At 47.3% G+C, this 13273-nt stretch overlaps 2 protein-coding genes across 5 annotated transcripts in view; one reads left to right on the plus strand and one right to left on the minus strand.

The window, feature by feature from the left end:
• Positions 1 to 9967, minus strand: part of LOC135366709 (phospholipid-transporting ATPase ABCA1-like) — a 37200-nt gene extending 27233 nt beyond the window's left edge. For all 4 annotated transcript variants that reach the window (XM_064599539.1, XM_064599537.1, XM_064599538.1 and 1 more), the window contains exons 1-10: positions 9571 to 9967; positions 9358 to 9490; positions 9040 to 9303; positions 8460 to 8551; positions 8252 to 8401; positions 6048 to 6312; positions 3507 to 3707; positions 1776 to 1954; positions 1586 to 1708; positions 1407 to 1524 (exon numbers count right to left, since the gene is read on the minus strand). In XM_064599539.1, coding sequence (XP_064455609.1) covers positions 1407 to 1524; positions 1586 to 1708; positions 1776 to 1954; positions 3507 to 3707; positions 6048 to 6312; positions 8252 to 8401; positions 8460 to 8551; positions 9040 to 9303; positions 9358 to 9490; positions 9571 to 9744 — 1699 coding nt within the window. In that variant the 5' untranslated portion in view covers positions 9745 to 9967. The remainder of the gene's footprint in view (positions 1 to 1406; positions 1525 to 1585; positions 1709 to 1775; positions 1955 to 3506; positions 3708 to 6047; positions 6313 to 8251; positions 8402 to 8459; positions 8552 to 9039; positions 9304 to 9357; positions 9491 to 9570) is intronic.
• Positions 9968 to 11830: 1863 nt separating this feature from the next.
• LOC135366712 (replication protein A 14 kDa subunit-like) lies at positions 11831 to 12856 on the plus strand. Its single transcript, XM_064599541.1, has 4 exons — positions 11831 to 11990; positions 12195 to 12269; positions 12392 to 12503; positions 12740 to 12856. Exons 1-4 carry the CDS (start codon positions 11919 to 11921, stop codon positions 12811 to 12813), a joined length of 333 nt encoding a protein of 110 aa, XP_064455611.1. The 5' UTR covers positions 11831 to 11918; the 3' UTR covers positions 12814 to 12856.
• The last annotated feature ends 417 nt before the right edge of the window (positions 12857 to 13273 follow it).

Genomic DNA, 13273 nt, shown 5'->3' on the forward strand with positions numbered 1-13273 from the left:
TATCGGACCTACATTTTTTTAGACGATTCGGGGAGAAATCGGGTGTATTCTTTCCCCGTTATTGTGACCGTCCACCCCAGACCGAGTCACCCTCTTGACCCACAAGTCCAGTGGTCCAGGGATGACGTACGCGCTGTTTGTATTCGCCATTGCCCGTGCAATTGAGACAGTGGAAAAACTACATATTGACAGTTTTTCTCAGCAGACGCTTTTAACGTACTTCTTTCATCCATAAATTGTAAATAAAAAGTAAGAAATCGTGTTGGTAAATCAAAATAAATTGAATTGAAATACTGTCCCTGCAATATATGTGTCTTCCATAAATGAGACTGAGCCAAACAGATCCTTTATGAAGGGCTTACTTGGAGGAGCATCCATGTTGCTCGTTAATATGACAGATCGCTCTATGACAAAAATCCGTGCGAACGGTCATGGTCATATTAACGAGGGTTCATCACTGACATACATACAAAATACATACAATACATTCCTGGAGAGTTCGTAAGTGTCCGTATCCGGACTTGTTGGTAATGCGCACTGTGTTAGTAATTTTTCGCGAATTTCGCGAATGCCATTTTTCCCGCGAAACTCGCCGTATTCTCGCTCAACCCTGAGGGATCCCTGCGCTTCGAGGGATACTTCCAGTAGGCTGAGCGGGAATACCGCGTATATACCACATTCATCGCAATGGAGTATAGGGTATCATTCCTGGCGACGAAACTCTCCTCTCATCATGTAAACAAGGTGACTGTTGTGTCTGTCGTGCAGGATGTACGCACCGCGAAAATGTTCGCCAAATGACATTCCACCCGAACTCGCGAATTATGAAAAACCGCGAAATTATACCCGCGTATGCAGTATGCAATGCAAACATTTCCACTTGTACATAAAACTACTACTTGGAACTAAAGGGTACATTATAAACGTCGCAGTTTATCGAAATTCTCATCCGCAAGATTCTACGGAAAAGATATACGATAAAAGAAGCTATCAAATCCAAGCTTGCAATGTGATGTCGCTCGCTCCAAAGAAACAGGGTAATTGGCTTATGTTTTCGGAACTGTTATCGCGAACACTTTCCGATGTACAGCTCCGGTCAACTTTAATAATAACACTTAAAAAAAAAGTGGTCTCATTCTCGTACCCTTGGGGCCATGAGGAAATATTACTTGAACAAAATTATTAATTTTTAACTATTAATTTTTATTATTTATTTTATTTTATGTACTATTTTTATTAACTAACGCAAGGATTTTGTTCACCTAACATTCCCCCCCGCAGTGCCCCCAAGGGTGGCCGTTATCGCGCCGGGAAATGATACCGAATTTTTTCCAGTGTTATTATTAAGGTTGACCTGAGCTGTACTTACTAAAACACCCTATATGGAGAAATCAAAGTAACCTCACCCATAATTATATCCAAAAGTGCGGATTTTCCGCCGCTTCTAGATCCAAGTATAACCCCGATGTCACCATTGAACAATTTGTAGTTGATTCCATCCAGGTGCATTATTTCTGGTGTTCTCTGGCAAAGGAACGCTTTACAATTATATAGGATACACGTATTTCTCACCTCACTTTCTCACCTTTTTAACACCGTCTACTACAATAACGGGTTGTGCGTTCTGAGGATCTTTTTCTATATTCTCCTCTTCCTTCGTCGTCTTCTCTTTCTGTATTGGTTCCATCTTTGGCACCCAGTAGCTTACCTGAACGCAAAGAGCGTATAGAAAGCCTTATCATATAGTCTGTATCATATACTGTGACGAAGCATACCTGGAAAGGAAAACTGTAGGGGAGTGGCAGCGTAGTTGCAGATGGTATCACTCTCGTTGCATACCACATGAGCACGACCAGACACAGGCAAGTGCTTAGGGTAACCGCCCATATCTCCACGATGGCAACGTTGTCGAGCCCCAGGACGCGGTGAAATATGAGGCCGAACTCTCTGCGATCTGGTAATCAGAAAACGGTGGAATTTTTCGGCCTCACAAACTGCACTTCGCATTGCACGCTCAGGGCTCACCAGCATTCAGAAGGGCGCGTATGCCTATTTTCCGGACATTTTGCCTACATTTAATGTAGCGATGCCTAAGAAATGGCGTACGCCATTCAGAAGACAGAACGATGTCATTCATATCATTCTAAGCGCTGATTGGCTATGGGCGTGTTCTGAGCGATCATAAAAAAATATACGTAATATTTCCCAGAGTCTAGGTAGCTATATGAACAAAGGACAAACATAAAAGGTACGGGACTTCTACGTTGATTCGTTCGTAATCCTCAACGTCAGTGATCCTCAGGAAGCGCAGCAACACGGAGCGACCCGTGATTGATTCCCTCAAGCGACCTCCCGCGATGATTGGGCAAATCCAATTGGGCAAGACCAACGACAGACCGCTCCGCGTTGTCGCTGTTCTTGAGAGAGGCAGAAAAGAAAAAGCGTAACCGTTCCTTTTACACTGCTGTCAACGTAACGGCATGTTCCATTCCACGAGGAGAAATGTTTGCACTTTATTGCCCTTATTATGTGGGCACCGCTGGCTGTTGCAGATGGTGATTTATAACCTTGTTCAGAATAATGCTTGTGACTATAGGGCACTGCACGGGCCCGGGCTTACCCGGGCTCGGGTTTCAGCCACCGGGCCGGGTACGGGCTTGACAACGCCAGACATGGTCGGGCATGTGCGCGAACATATTTCACGAGACTGGACAGCTGAATTTTCACGTTACGTTTTTTCCCCATTGTATGGGATATCAGGTATTCTCATCTGAGAACTATCACTTTTTTACATGTGATCATGCTTATTTCGTGAATGGGCCTGGATTTCACGCGGGCACTCACACACATTTGGGGACGATTGGTGTGGCGGGCGCCCTGAGGGTCCTGCACGAGCGTCAGTTAGGTTAGGTGTTTTGGACATATTCGTTCTCGTGAGGGCCCGGCACGATGGTCAGTGAGGTTAAGTGTTCTGACATATTTCGTTTTTATGAGAGTCTGGCAAGAGGGTTGGTTAGGTTAGGTTAGGTGTTCTGACATATATTTTGTTCGCGTGAGAGTTCAAGAAAGAGGAACTAACACCGGAACATGTGCAATAAGCGGTGATGAGTCTCTCTTGAGCCGCAATGTATACATACGGCCACGCGCCGCTGCGCGCTGCGTTCCCAAGCAAGCAAGCAAGCAAGCACCAAGCACAGAGCGCCTTGCCGGCAGAGAAACGCAGCAGCTGCTGCGTTCGAGTGTACCTCCTGACTCTCCAGAGTTAGTAAATCTAAATACGCCTCCGAACCTCGAGAACAGATAGAGCAGAGTCGGGCTGGGACCGGCCCTGAGCATGGAAACAGTCGGGTACGGGCTGGGCCCCGGGCCGGGGCCGGGCTGGAAATATATAGAAGACGCCGGGCCCGGGCCGGGTACGGGCCGTAGCAGCCGGGCACGGGCCTGAAAATTAGGCCCGTGCAGTGCTCTACTTGTGACTGCGAGATCGTGATAAGGACATTGCACACCTTCGATATCGGCAGAGATGCCGGCAATCTTGAGTACCCAGAAAAGACCCATGACTGGTGAAATAGAACTCAGAAGCTTGCTCTTCCTTGACATGTAGATGTAATCAGCCAAGGACGCCTGGAACTTGACCGCATTCAGCCACGGCACAAAAGTCATCGCCACGAACCAATAGGCGGCCCCCATCACCAGCGCCAAAGTCACTGGAACACGGAAAAGTTTTCAGTCCCGGTACAGCGGCAAAGCACCGAACAGCCATAGAACTCCGCAAGGTGGCGAAGAAGGGCATCTCAACAACTCAGCTGCCATGATAAATACGGTTCCCATATAACGTGTTACGAACAGTACAGGTTGGGAGAAAATTTTACGGAACACGCGAGCGGCGTACTCTCTTAAAACAAAGCTTCACCGCATAGCACGCGGAAAGGCCAACCATTGTACAGATTGATACCTCTATCACTCTTGATTTGTGGAAAACGCAGGGCGTACGCCATTTTGTGACAATTAACATTTCTGCATACGTGTCACAAAAAGGCATACGCCCCCGTTTTCAACAAATCAAGGGACAGAACGATGTCACTCGGGCTGATGGTTGGCTAGGAGCGTGCTATGTGGTGAAGTTCATTTTTAAGAGTACTTTTTCTTCGGTGCGAAACCCTCATGGGCGTACCGAGAGAAGAGCAAGGGGAGCCGTGGCCCCACCAGGAGCTCTAAGGTCGCTTGTGAAAAAGTGCGCACTTTAGTCATAGGTCGTCATGATTATTCTCATATGTCGTAATAGGAACCTCTAACCTCCGTCAGTGTCCGCAACGTCCACCTCCAGAAACAGAGGCGGCGGTGGTGGTGGTGGTGGTGGTGGGGGACGGGAGCACTGGAAGCACTTTGCCCTTTTTTTGAAAAAAATCCTGGGAACGCCCATGGACACCCTAGCGGCCGCTGGAAGCGGGTGAGTTCACTATTTCGGATGGGTGGAATACGCTTACTTCCACTCCCCAGGCACACCCAAGCGACACCGGAACTACCACTGTGTGTCGCCAGCAGCGCATCCTTCCATCCCTCGAAAACAGTGAACTCACCCGCTTCCGGCGGCCGCTAGGGTGGCGCACGGAAGAAAAAGTACATCTTTCGCATACTTTTGTTCCAACCTGTACCTCCTATACAAGTTCTGCACGCCGTCCTCGTATGGTACAGTGGAAAGTTTGCACGGTACAATAAACGCTCCACATTAGAGGTTAAGCATGGCTTGGATTAGATTGGACGCAGGGAATGCGGAAGCCGAGTGGCGTTAAACGCTCTTGAAGGCCCATGGCAAACACCGCCTATGGCGAATTCGTGTGGTCGTTTCGAGGCAATATTTGTTGCCGGATCACGAGCATTCACGTTCGCTCGGTCAAAGCGCAGCAATAGACCTCTCCCTGTTTGTAAACACATGACGTCATAGTGTTCGACAGCGCGTTTGGTAAAGTTGAACTACGCTGGAAGCTAGGGGGCGAACAAGGTCGCGCCCGAAAGCCACGGTCTTGAGGGGATTACGGTGGTCCCTGAAAGGGACCCGACCTTCGGTCCTACTTTTCTTTCAATAGTATAGGCAGCGAACAAGTGCCCATTCGTGGAACCCAGGCCTCCCCTTCCGATGTGTTTCTGTTTCAGTCTGTCTACCAACGTCATGACGACGTTTCTCGGGTAGAGGTCTATTCCGCATGTTCGCGTGGTGCTTTCCGAGCGTCAGGAATTTGCCAGCCAACACTTCTTTCGCCAGGCCTTCATGCAGCCGGGTAGCGGGTTTCCCAGCTATATTCGATATCGCCCCAGGGGGATCAGACTCGCTCAAAAAAGCGTGACCACAAGGGAGCTGCCATCCGCTGGTCATGGAAGGTGTTGCCTTCCGTTGGCTGCTTCATAAACTTATTAACTCGTTTTCCTAAATTCATCACTTGCTATCTAAATTCGGCGTACTATATGCTATCTCATATGTATTTGCTAAACACATAAGCAGCGAATATTTTCCCCACTACATCATCATCATCTTCTTCTTTATGGGTATATAGAGATGTTAGCCAAGCTAGGGCTGGCTTGCTATACTCTACATCATCGCCCCCATCCCTACCGCTAGGGTGGCGAGGACCTGCATTGGCCCGCTAGTCCAAGTCCACATGGGTTAGCAGACGACGGAACCCGGAGTCGAGCGACCGCGATGCCTCTAGCGTGATCCAAGGGTCCAAAAAGCGCTAGCTTCTGAGCACGTTCGGGTGACAAATGTCACGTGACCAGGTTCTGACCTCCGTCAGCCGCATGAGCAGCCATTGGTAGCTATAGAGAAAGCCTGTGTTTGAAATTATCTGCTGCGATTGGCTGAAGCAGACGACGTCCCGACCATTTATGGTCGTATCTATCATGGCGGCTTCCTAACTTGAACGTTGCCTCGAGAGCGCTGCCTCGCCTTAAATAAATCCATTGCTTTCCCGATTTCTCTCGCGCCGGCTTTCTCTCCCCTTATGATTTCTGTAAGTGCGTTACAGCTCGTTTGCCATGATAGCACTTACTGTCTCTGCATAGGGCGGCAACAAACAAGGCGTGCGTGGAGTAGGAGCAGCAGAAGACGAAGAAGGCGAACGACACCAGTGCAGGATTTGCGCCCTCAAGGTAGGCTGTCTGTTGAAGACTCAGCTCCTCTTCGTCGCCGGGGACAACGAGGGTGAACATCATCACCACTACAATGGCACTTGTGATGCAGCCCAGGAGGACACTCGAGCACCAATGAGACAACCAGTAGGCCAAGTCGTGCAAGCCCATCACGCTCATTTTCATCTGGAAGTGAGAGGCGATAAGTGACTACGTACTACCCCAGGAACACACACGATCCTCAGGATGTCCCCACAGTATTATCGTGTCCTCGTCCTTCGAGGCGATATCCCCAGGCGCCTGACAGCGCCAGGCCCCATCGCGTCCTTCGAGGCGATATATGTATCCCCAGAACGTCCTGAGGATGACACTGGAGGACTCTCCGTGAAGTGTCATTCAGGTACATCCTGTGCCCATCCATGGAATCAGTATGCAACTGTTTTCTGTGCAATAAAAAATATTCATTGGGTTCTCCGACGAGTTGGGGCCATTTAAAAGTGTGCATACGGAAAAAGGAATATGAATATAAAAGAAAAATTGTTCATCCTAGAAATGCTCTAGCACTGTTCTCATGTTATCCTCACGTAGGATCTGTGGATGATCTGAGGATGCCATGGGGATGATATATAGTGCCAAAATGACACGTTGAGTATGACTTGAGGATCAAATTCACCGTCCTCGGGAGGTTACCCCCATCCATGCATGATGATCTTAGGATATCCCTGGGATGACAGTGTGTTGTTGGGGTAGGGAAGCTGTCGAGTGTCAATAGACCTTTCCCTGTTTGTAAACAAATGACGTCATAATGTTCGACAGCGCCACCAATAGACGACTTCAGAAAATCCCAGTGCTCTTTGCGCACGCATTGCACCCTGGGCGCTTGCTGAGCGGGGGACCGAAGAATAATCGTTCACATTTCGCTTTCGCTGAGCTTAGTACGTCGTGGACAATGGACCGGTAGGGGAGAAATCGGAACGATTTGGAGGCCACCCGTTTCTGTTGTATTAGTAAACTCCCACAGTTCAAAGCGGCGCTAAGCACTCTGGGATTTTCTGAACGCGTCTATTTGGTAGAGCTGAACTACTCTCGAAGCTAGGGGACGAACTACGTCGCGCTCGAGAGCCACGGTCTTGGGGGATTACGATGGTCCCTGAAAGGGACGCGACCATCGGTCCTACTTTTCTTTCAGTTCGAAGCAGCGAACAAGTGCCCATTCGTGGAACCCAACCTTCCCCTTCAGATTTGTTTCGGTTTCAGTCTGTCTACCAACGTCATGATGACGTTTCTCGGGTAGAGTGACAAACCTCTACACTTTCACATACGACGTTCTCGGACAATCATTGAAGGGTAACGTTTCGTTGACACTGGTATGTCTTCGTGAAGCATAAAAATGAGCCTCAAACGGACGGACGGGACACTCTTCACGTCCCCTGCTGTACCTGCTAAAGCCTTCGCAATTAATCCGCACAACAATATCTACAACAACACACGGAAAGAACCCGGCAGATGCTATACCTACATGTCTGCCTTCTGTTCCAAGATAGTGGTTTGGAACAGAATGCTAGGGGCATAGTAGGGGTGTAGTAGGGGTTATTTCTTACTGAAGAAACAAACTTAGTTCAAGGAATACGGGATAAGGATGAGTACACGGGACAAAGCACACCGGACCAAGTGCTTTGTCTCGTCCTCTACTCCGTCCTTGCACTTTACTTTACACGTCCGTACTTTTCTTTTTTGCACTCAGTTTGCTTCAATATGTTATACCAACAAGCCGAAAAATATGCGTTACGTAGCACTTATTTCCTTGGGGAGTAGATGTATATGACCACAGCCGCATACCCATAGGCGCCGTCTGCACGGGGAGGGGGCGGGGGGGGGAAGGCTCCCTCCGAGAAGTCTATGCAGCTGATACTCAAGATGAATGTTACGAGGGCTTTCCGAAATATCGCATGTTTCAAGTGAACATGACAGTCTTGAAAAAAATTTGCCTAATGACACGGAATCCTGCTGCGTGCTTTCAAGAAATTAAAAACACAAAACCTGGCGTAATACACCAGTCTTCCCCAAAACCCCAGGTGCTGTAGTGTGTTAATCTCATGGTACACTAGAATGTCATCGCGTGTACCTTCAGACCAGAGGACTTCTCCCAGGAAATGGTGCTAATCCGGATGCAGAATGGCAGTGCATACGCAAGCGCGATGGTTCTAATAACTTTGTTCCGGTAACTGGGAATGTCTTCCGGTAGCACCGGTCCCGGAAATCGCTCGCTGAAGCCCTGCCAGACAATGAAATCATGCACGTATTGTTTAATTGATCGATTCAAGTACACGGACCTCATAGTTGTACTTTGAAGAGTTTCGTTGAGCCTTTTGAATCAATCGAATATGAGCCCTGTCCAGTTTGTCTTGCACGTACTGAAGGTAACCTGGAAAACAAATTCGTATGACATTAGAGCAGGGAAGAGACCATGAGTGATCAACCAATGGAACGCAAGCCCTGCTAGTTGCTGCAGCCAGTTACTGGTGTATTTCTAAGGCGAAGGTAACCAAGAAAGTTGTACGCAGACATTGAAAGCTACACGATTCCATGGAGTCTTCGACATTGAAGAGTTTTGGTGCATGGTACGCTAACGCATTTGCGTACATAAGGGATAGCGTGGTGGTTGTCTTTTGCGCGTGCGAGGAACCACCAACTCTATCTCTTACGTGCGCGAAGGCGATAGCGTACAATGCAGCTTTTGCAATGGTACCAAATGCGAGCAAGACGTGGTGCTTCAAGGTTCAAAACATGAGAGATGAGAATGTACAAAACAATTGCTAGCTGATATAACTGGTATAACTGGTACAAATGAGTCCGTACAATCATCCGTTAAGTATGAAAGCTCGAACGAAAAAATAAAAACGAATTGCTCACGTGGTACAGACAGAAGACCTCTCCAGGGACCTTCCGACTGCTGCCAGATATAACCAGCGGAAGGTATGTAGTTGGCAACCACCACGACCGTGTAGTTGAGACTACTGACAGTCTTTGGCTCGCTGAATAAGAGGCAGACAACAATGCTTTGCCTCCGTATGTCCGTCCACTCTTCAGGAGCGCCTCCGAAGGTCTCCTCAGAACACATGTCCAGAACTGCCTGCTTCGTCGCGGCTGGCGCAAGCCTCCATGTGGAGTGGTTGCCTGCGATGAAATAAAAGCTCTTTCCGTAGTTATTCTCTGTGAATGATAGCTTACCGTAGGTAGCATAGGGAAAGGCGGCGGCGACTAGGGTGTCAGTGCTGTTAGAAGAGGGCCAGTAGGTGACAAGCCGCGCTCTTCGATTCAGGAACTCTTGGTCGGTTACCACATCGGCTTTGTGCTGAGACATCTGCCAAAGTCAGGGGGAAGGAATCTGCCCTCCAGTCTTCCACGACACGCTTAATAATTAAGAGGGCAGAGATACTATACCTCGTGCTCCGAGTGTCGTGTGCCAGGGAGCAGGGTGGGCCGTTCGCTCGCGATGTCCTTGAACATGAGGGCCACCAGGCCAATCTCCAACAAGGTGGCCAAGTAGTGGCGGCAAGCCCGCTGCAGCCACACCTCTCGCCACACACATGCCCACGTCTGCCATACCAGGATCATGTCTTCAAGCTGGGGTGGTACACTTGCCTTTCAGAAACAGAACAGGCGAACGCTTAGTTCCTATACTGCACAGAGTTCACGACCATCGGCAGTATGTATCTTTGGTATGGTGAGCCGCCTTTGGTGTTCTGCTAGTGGAGCGTCTATATGGTTCGATGGAAAGACGGTATGCAGTGAACGGCCGATTTGTTCCACAGCGCCCACAGGCACGCGCTTCGATTCGCGTGAAAATTGATGTCTGAAACGGAATTTCAAAGATACATAATTATCATCCGTGCTGGGTGTTAGAATGCTTATATCGAGAAAAAAAAAAGATGTGGCCTTGATTTTTGTCATTCGATTGTTTTCTTGGACATTCATAAAACCACAACATATGGGTATATATTTAACAATAACTGTATGCGCTGTTCACTCACGCTTTACTCTGTATTAACGTGCCACTCCGGACTCAGAAAGCAGCGTCTATTTTATTTATCCCCATGAAAAGAAGGCGCCTCAAGGGTTCTATACGCGAAATTTCAATCCTGTTTACAAATGCTGTGCATTTCTGTCAATTTTTGAAGATCTGCTGAGCCTTCACAAGTTTCGATGGCGCAACGAGCGAGTGACGTAATCTCTCACTGCCCACAAACTGCAATAATGTCATGTTCTGGAGAGGGTACTCGTCTCCAAGCAACGACACCGGCGTCCGGAGAGGGTCATGTCATGTGAGGGTGATTGAAAGAGGAGAAAACGAGAGAGTTGTCCTCCCCCTTCTTTGTGTTCAGGGTCGGAGCGGTCGGATGGTATGTCACATGGGGCTCCGCTACCGGAGGGCAAAAAGTGAGCCCCCCGGAAGACTCGAAGGGCGACAACGTTGCCAGATGAGAACCGGGCGCTCCGTCGGAGCATAACATGACGCCACAGTTCTCAAAAATTAAAATTAAATTTCTCTAGCTTTCGCGTCATGTAAAGCCAAACTATTCCGCAGGAACATAAAGTGAGACAAGAAGATTTCACAATACTATAGCTTTGGTAGGATTCAGAAGTCACGAGATTTAGTTTGCAGTGGCACGTTAAAGAAATACTGAAAATTGATGAAAGCGAGGCAAATAACAGTACAAATACTGCAAAATGGTGCAAGTGATGTGCGGAAAATATCCATTTTATTTTTCTTCAAACCAAACCAACAGTACAAATCAAGCCAAAAGGGATGTAAGACATAAACAAAAAGAAAATCCTGATTCGTAGATCTATTTTGGGGATTTGAACAATACATATGAATTGGAAATATTTGTAGCACTGTCATAGGGTATTGTTAGTGTGTACGGTATGAAGTTCTGCTGTTTCCTGCTGTATTAGGCAATGAATGGGTGCCAGTTGCAATTGGATATCATCTTCTATTTGTAGCCCTCTAAATGCGAAAGCGATGGCACCATGGGAATATGTGGAAGCTTTTCACCTCGGGAAAGGGGGGGGGGCATGGGCGTTCCCACGATTTTTTCCAAGGGGGTAAAGTGCTTCCAGTTGGAGGAAGGAGCAAAGCGTGCAACCTTTTCCTGGAGACGGACGCTACAGACTGTGCAGGTTTTCGGAGGTTCATATAGCATTACGACATCTGAGAAAAATTATGACTATCCATGAATAAAGAGTGCACAATATTCGCAAGTGACATTGAAACTACAGGGGGCACACGGCCACCTCCGCTTCCTTCTCGGTGCACCCCCGGGGGGGGGGATATTTATATCTGCTCGTTTTGTTAGTCGTTTTCTTTAATTTTCTCCTTTTTGTGGGGTGTACGATTTTTGCGGGTGTCCAGAGTGTGCGGTGAGAGCTGGGAATAAACAATGATGGGGCAAACAATCAGCCACGGTCGCCGACACAAAACCTTGCCACTGAGAGAGCACCCAGGTTCTGAAACACCACGAAGATATGGAAACACCATTCCTTCCTCCATGTGAAACACATTATCCTGTTGAAAAAGATTGCAGATACCGCTCGTGTGCAATGTGCAACAGGCAAAATGCTCGACAAGGTCTAGTGACTGATTGCGAGGATGGCCCATCGACATCGCAAACATTAGCCATTAGCCGGTACGCAAGACGTTTTTGATTAAGACGTTCCAAGCCTATCCATTTATTTGCGCGCTTTCACGTTTTGTTGGCTCAGATTTCGCCGTGTAGTGAAGTTTTACAATGAGAGTGAACGGAAATTTGCTTCCCAGGTACCAGAGGAAGACTGTATTTCTACTAGGACGGGTGCTCCAGGTAATCGACATATTTGAAAGCCTGCTTCTATCACCGCTGACAAAAGCGGTGAGGGCACACAGCCGTGTTAGAATGCAACGATGTAAACGGAAAGCTGTTATTGGCGAATTAGATATCCAGAAGTACATAGGAGTATATCTGCGTTCACGGCACGTTGCTTTCTGTGCAACTTATCAAACTTCATTCTCTGCATGATTGCACCAGAGTGACCCCAAGGGAATGTCGTTCAAGATCGAATCCTCCGACAACCAAGTCATTCAAGTCATTCTAAAGTCTCCAGTAAGTGGCTGCAGAGTTTGTCTTGTCCGATTAGCGTGTGGAAAGAACCTTCTGACACTTCAGAGTCTTCATGCAGATACTTATAACTCCTCGTCACTTTTCATTTACTTTTTCGCTTGTAGCTTCAAGAGCCAGTGGAGGGCTTTGTTGAAGTTGAAGGAGAGGTTACCGCCAAGAATGCCATTTTGTGCTCGGATTATGTATTGCTTTCCCCTTCCGTGACGGAAAAGTTTGGTAAGTAAAATTTTCAGTGATGTACTTTTCTCTTGTTTCAAAAGTGATTTTGGCTTAATTATTTTAAAATCTGTAATGTGCATGAAGCATACACCACAGAACCACTGTATATCTGTCGAGATAATATAAAGAAGCAAACAATGTGTTATTTGTGTTCAATGAAATTTTAATGCCCACTGTGTGTAAGTTTTGTTGCAGGTGGATGTGAATGCTAATTTTTTTCTGTTTTCTTTCAGACATGGCTACTTATAACAAAGTTATCGAGGTGATCCATGCCCATCCATCACATTATCCAGTTCAAAGCATCTAACATTCTTCCTGTATTTACATTTATAAATTATTTTGACACTTTGGCGGAAGTTACTTTGGTTTCAGTCAGATTGCATTTTGCCGGAAGCAAGCAACTGAATGTGTGCTATTTGACTAGTATCACTGCACAGAAAGTATGTCACAATGTACATAGCAAATGGCACATCTCTGTTGATCAGCTGTACTGCTAGGGCTGTAACCCCGTCACTTTATTCTCCTATACATTTTTTGTTTACTTGTATGATATAGACCCCCTATTATGGTGTGTAACATAACAGAGTGGACATCTGTTATGTTACCTCTGAACATATTTTTTATGTATTTTTTCCCAATCAAACTGTACATGCGAAATGGCCGTGGCCCATCACTACCAACAATAAACCACTCCACTGCATGGGCGACTTCCAACTGGCTTGTCTTGGCTATAGTCTGAGCTATTGTAGCATTCATCTGGATACTAT

Source organism: Ornithodoros turicata, chromosome 8 (genome assembly GCF_037126465.1).
Source record: "Ornithodoros turicata isolate Travis chromosome 8, ASM3712646v1, whole genome shotgun sequence".
NCBI classification, from domain to species: Eukaryota; Metazoa; Arthropoda; class Arachnida; order Ixodida; family Argasidae; genus Ornithodoros; species Ornithodoros turicata.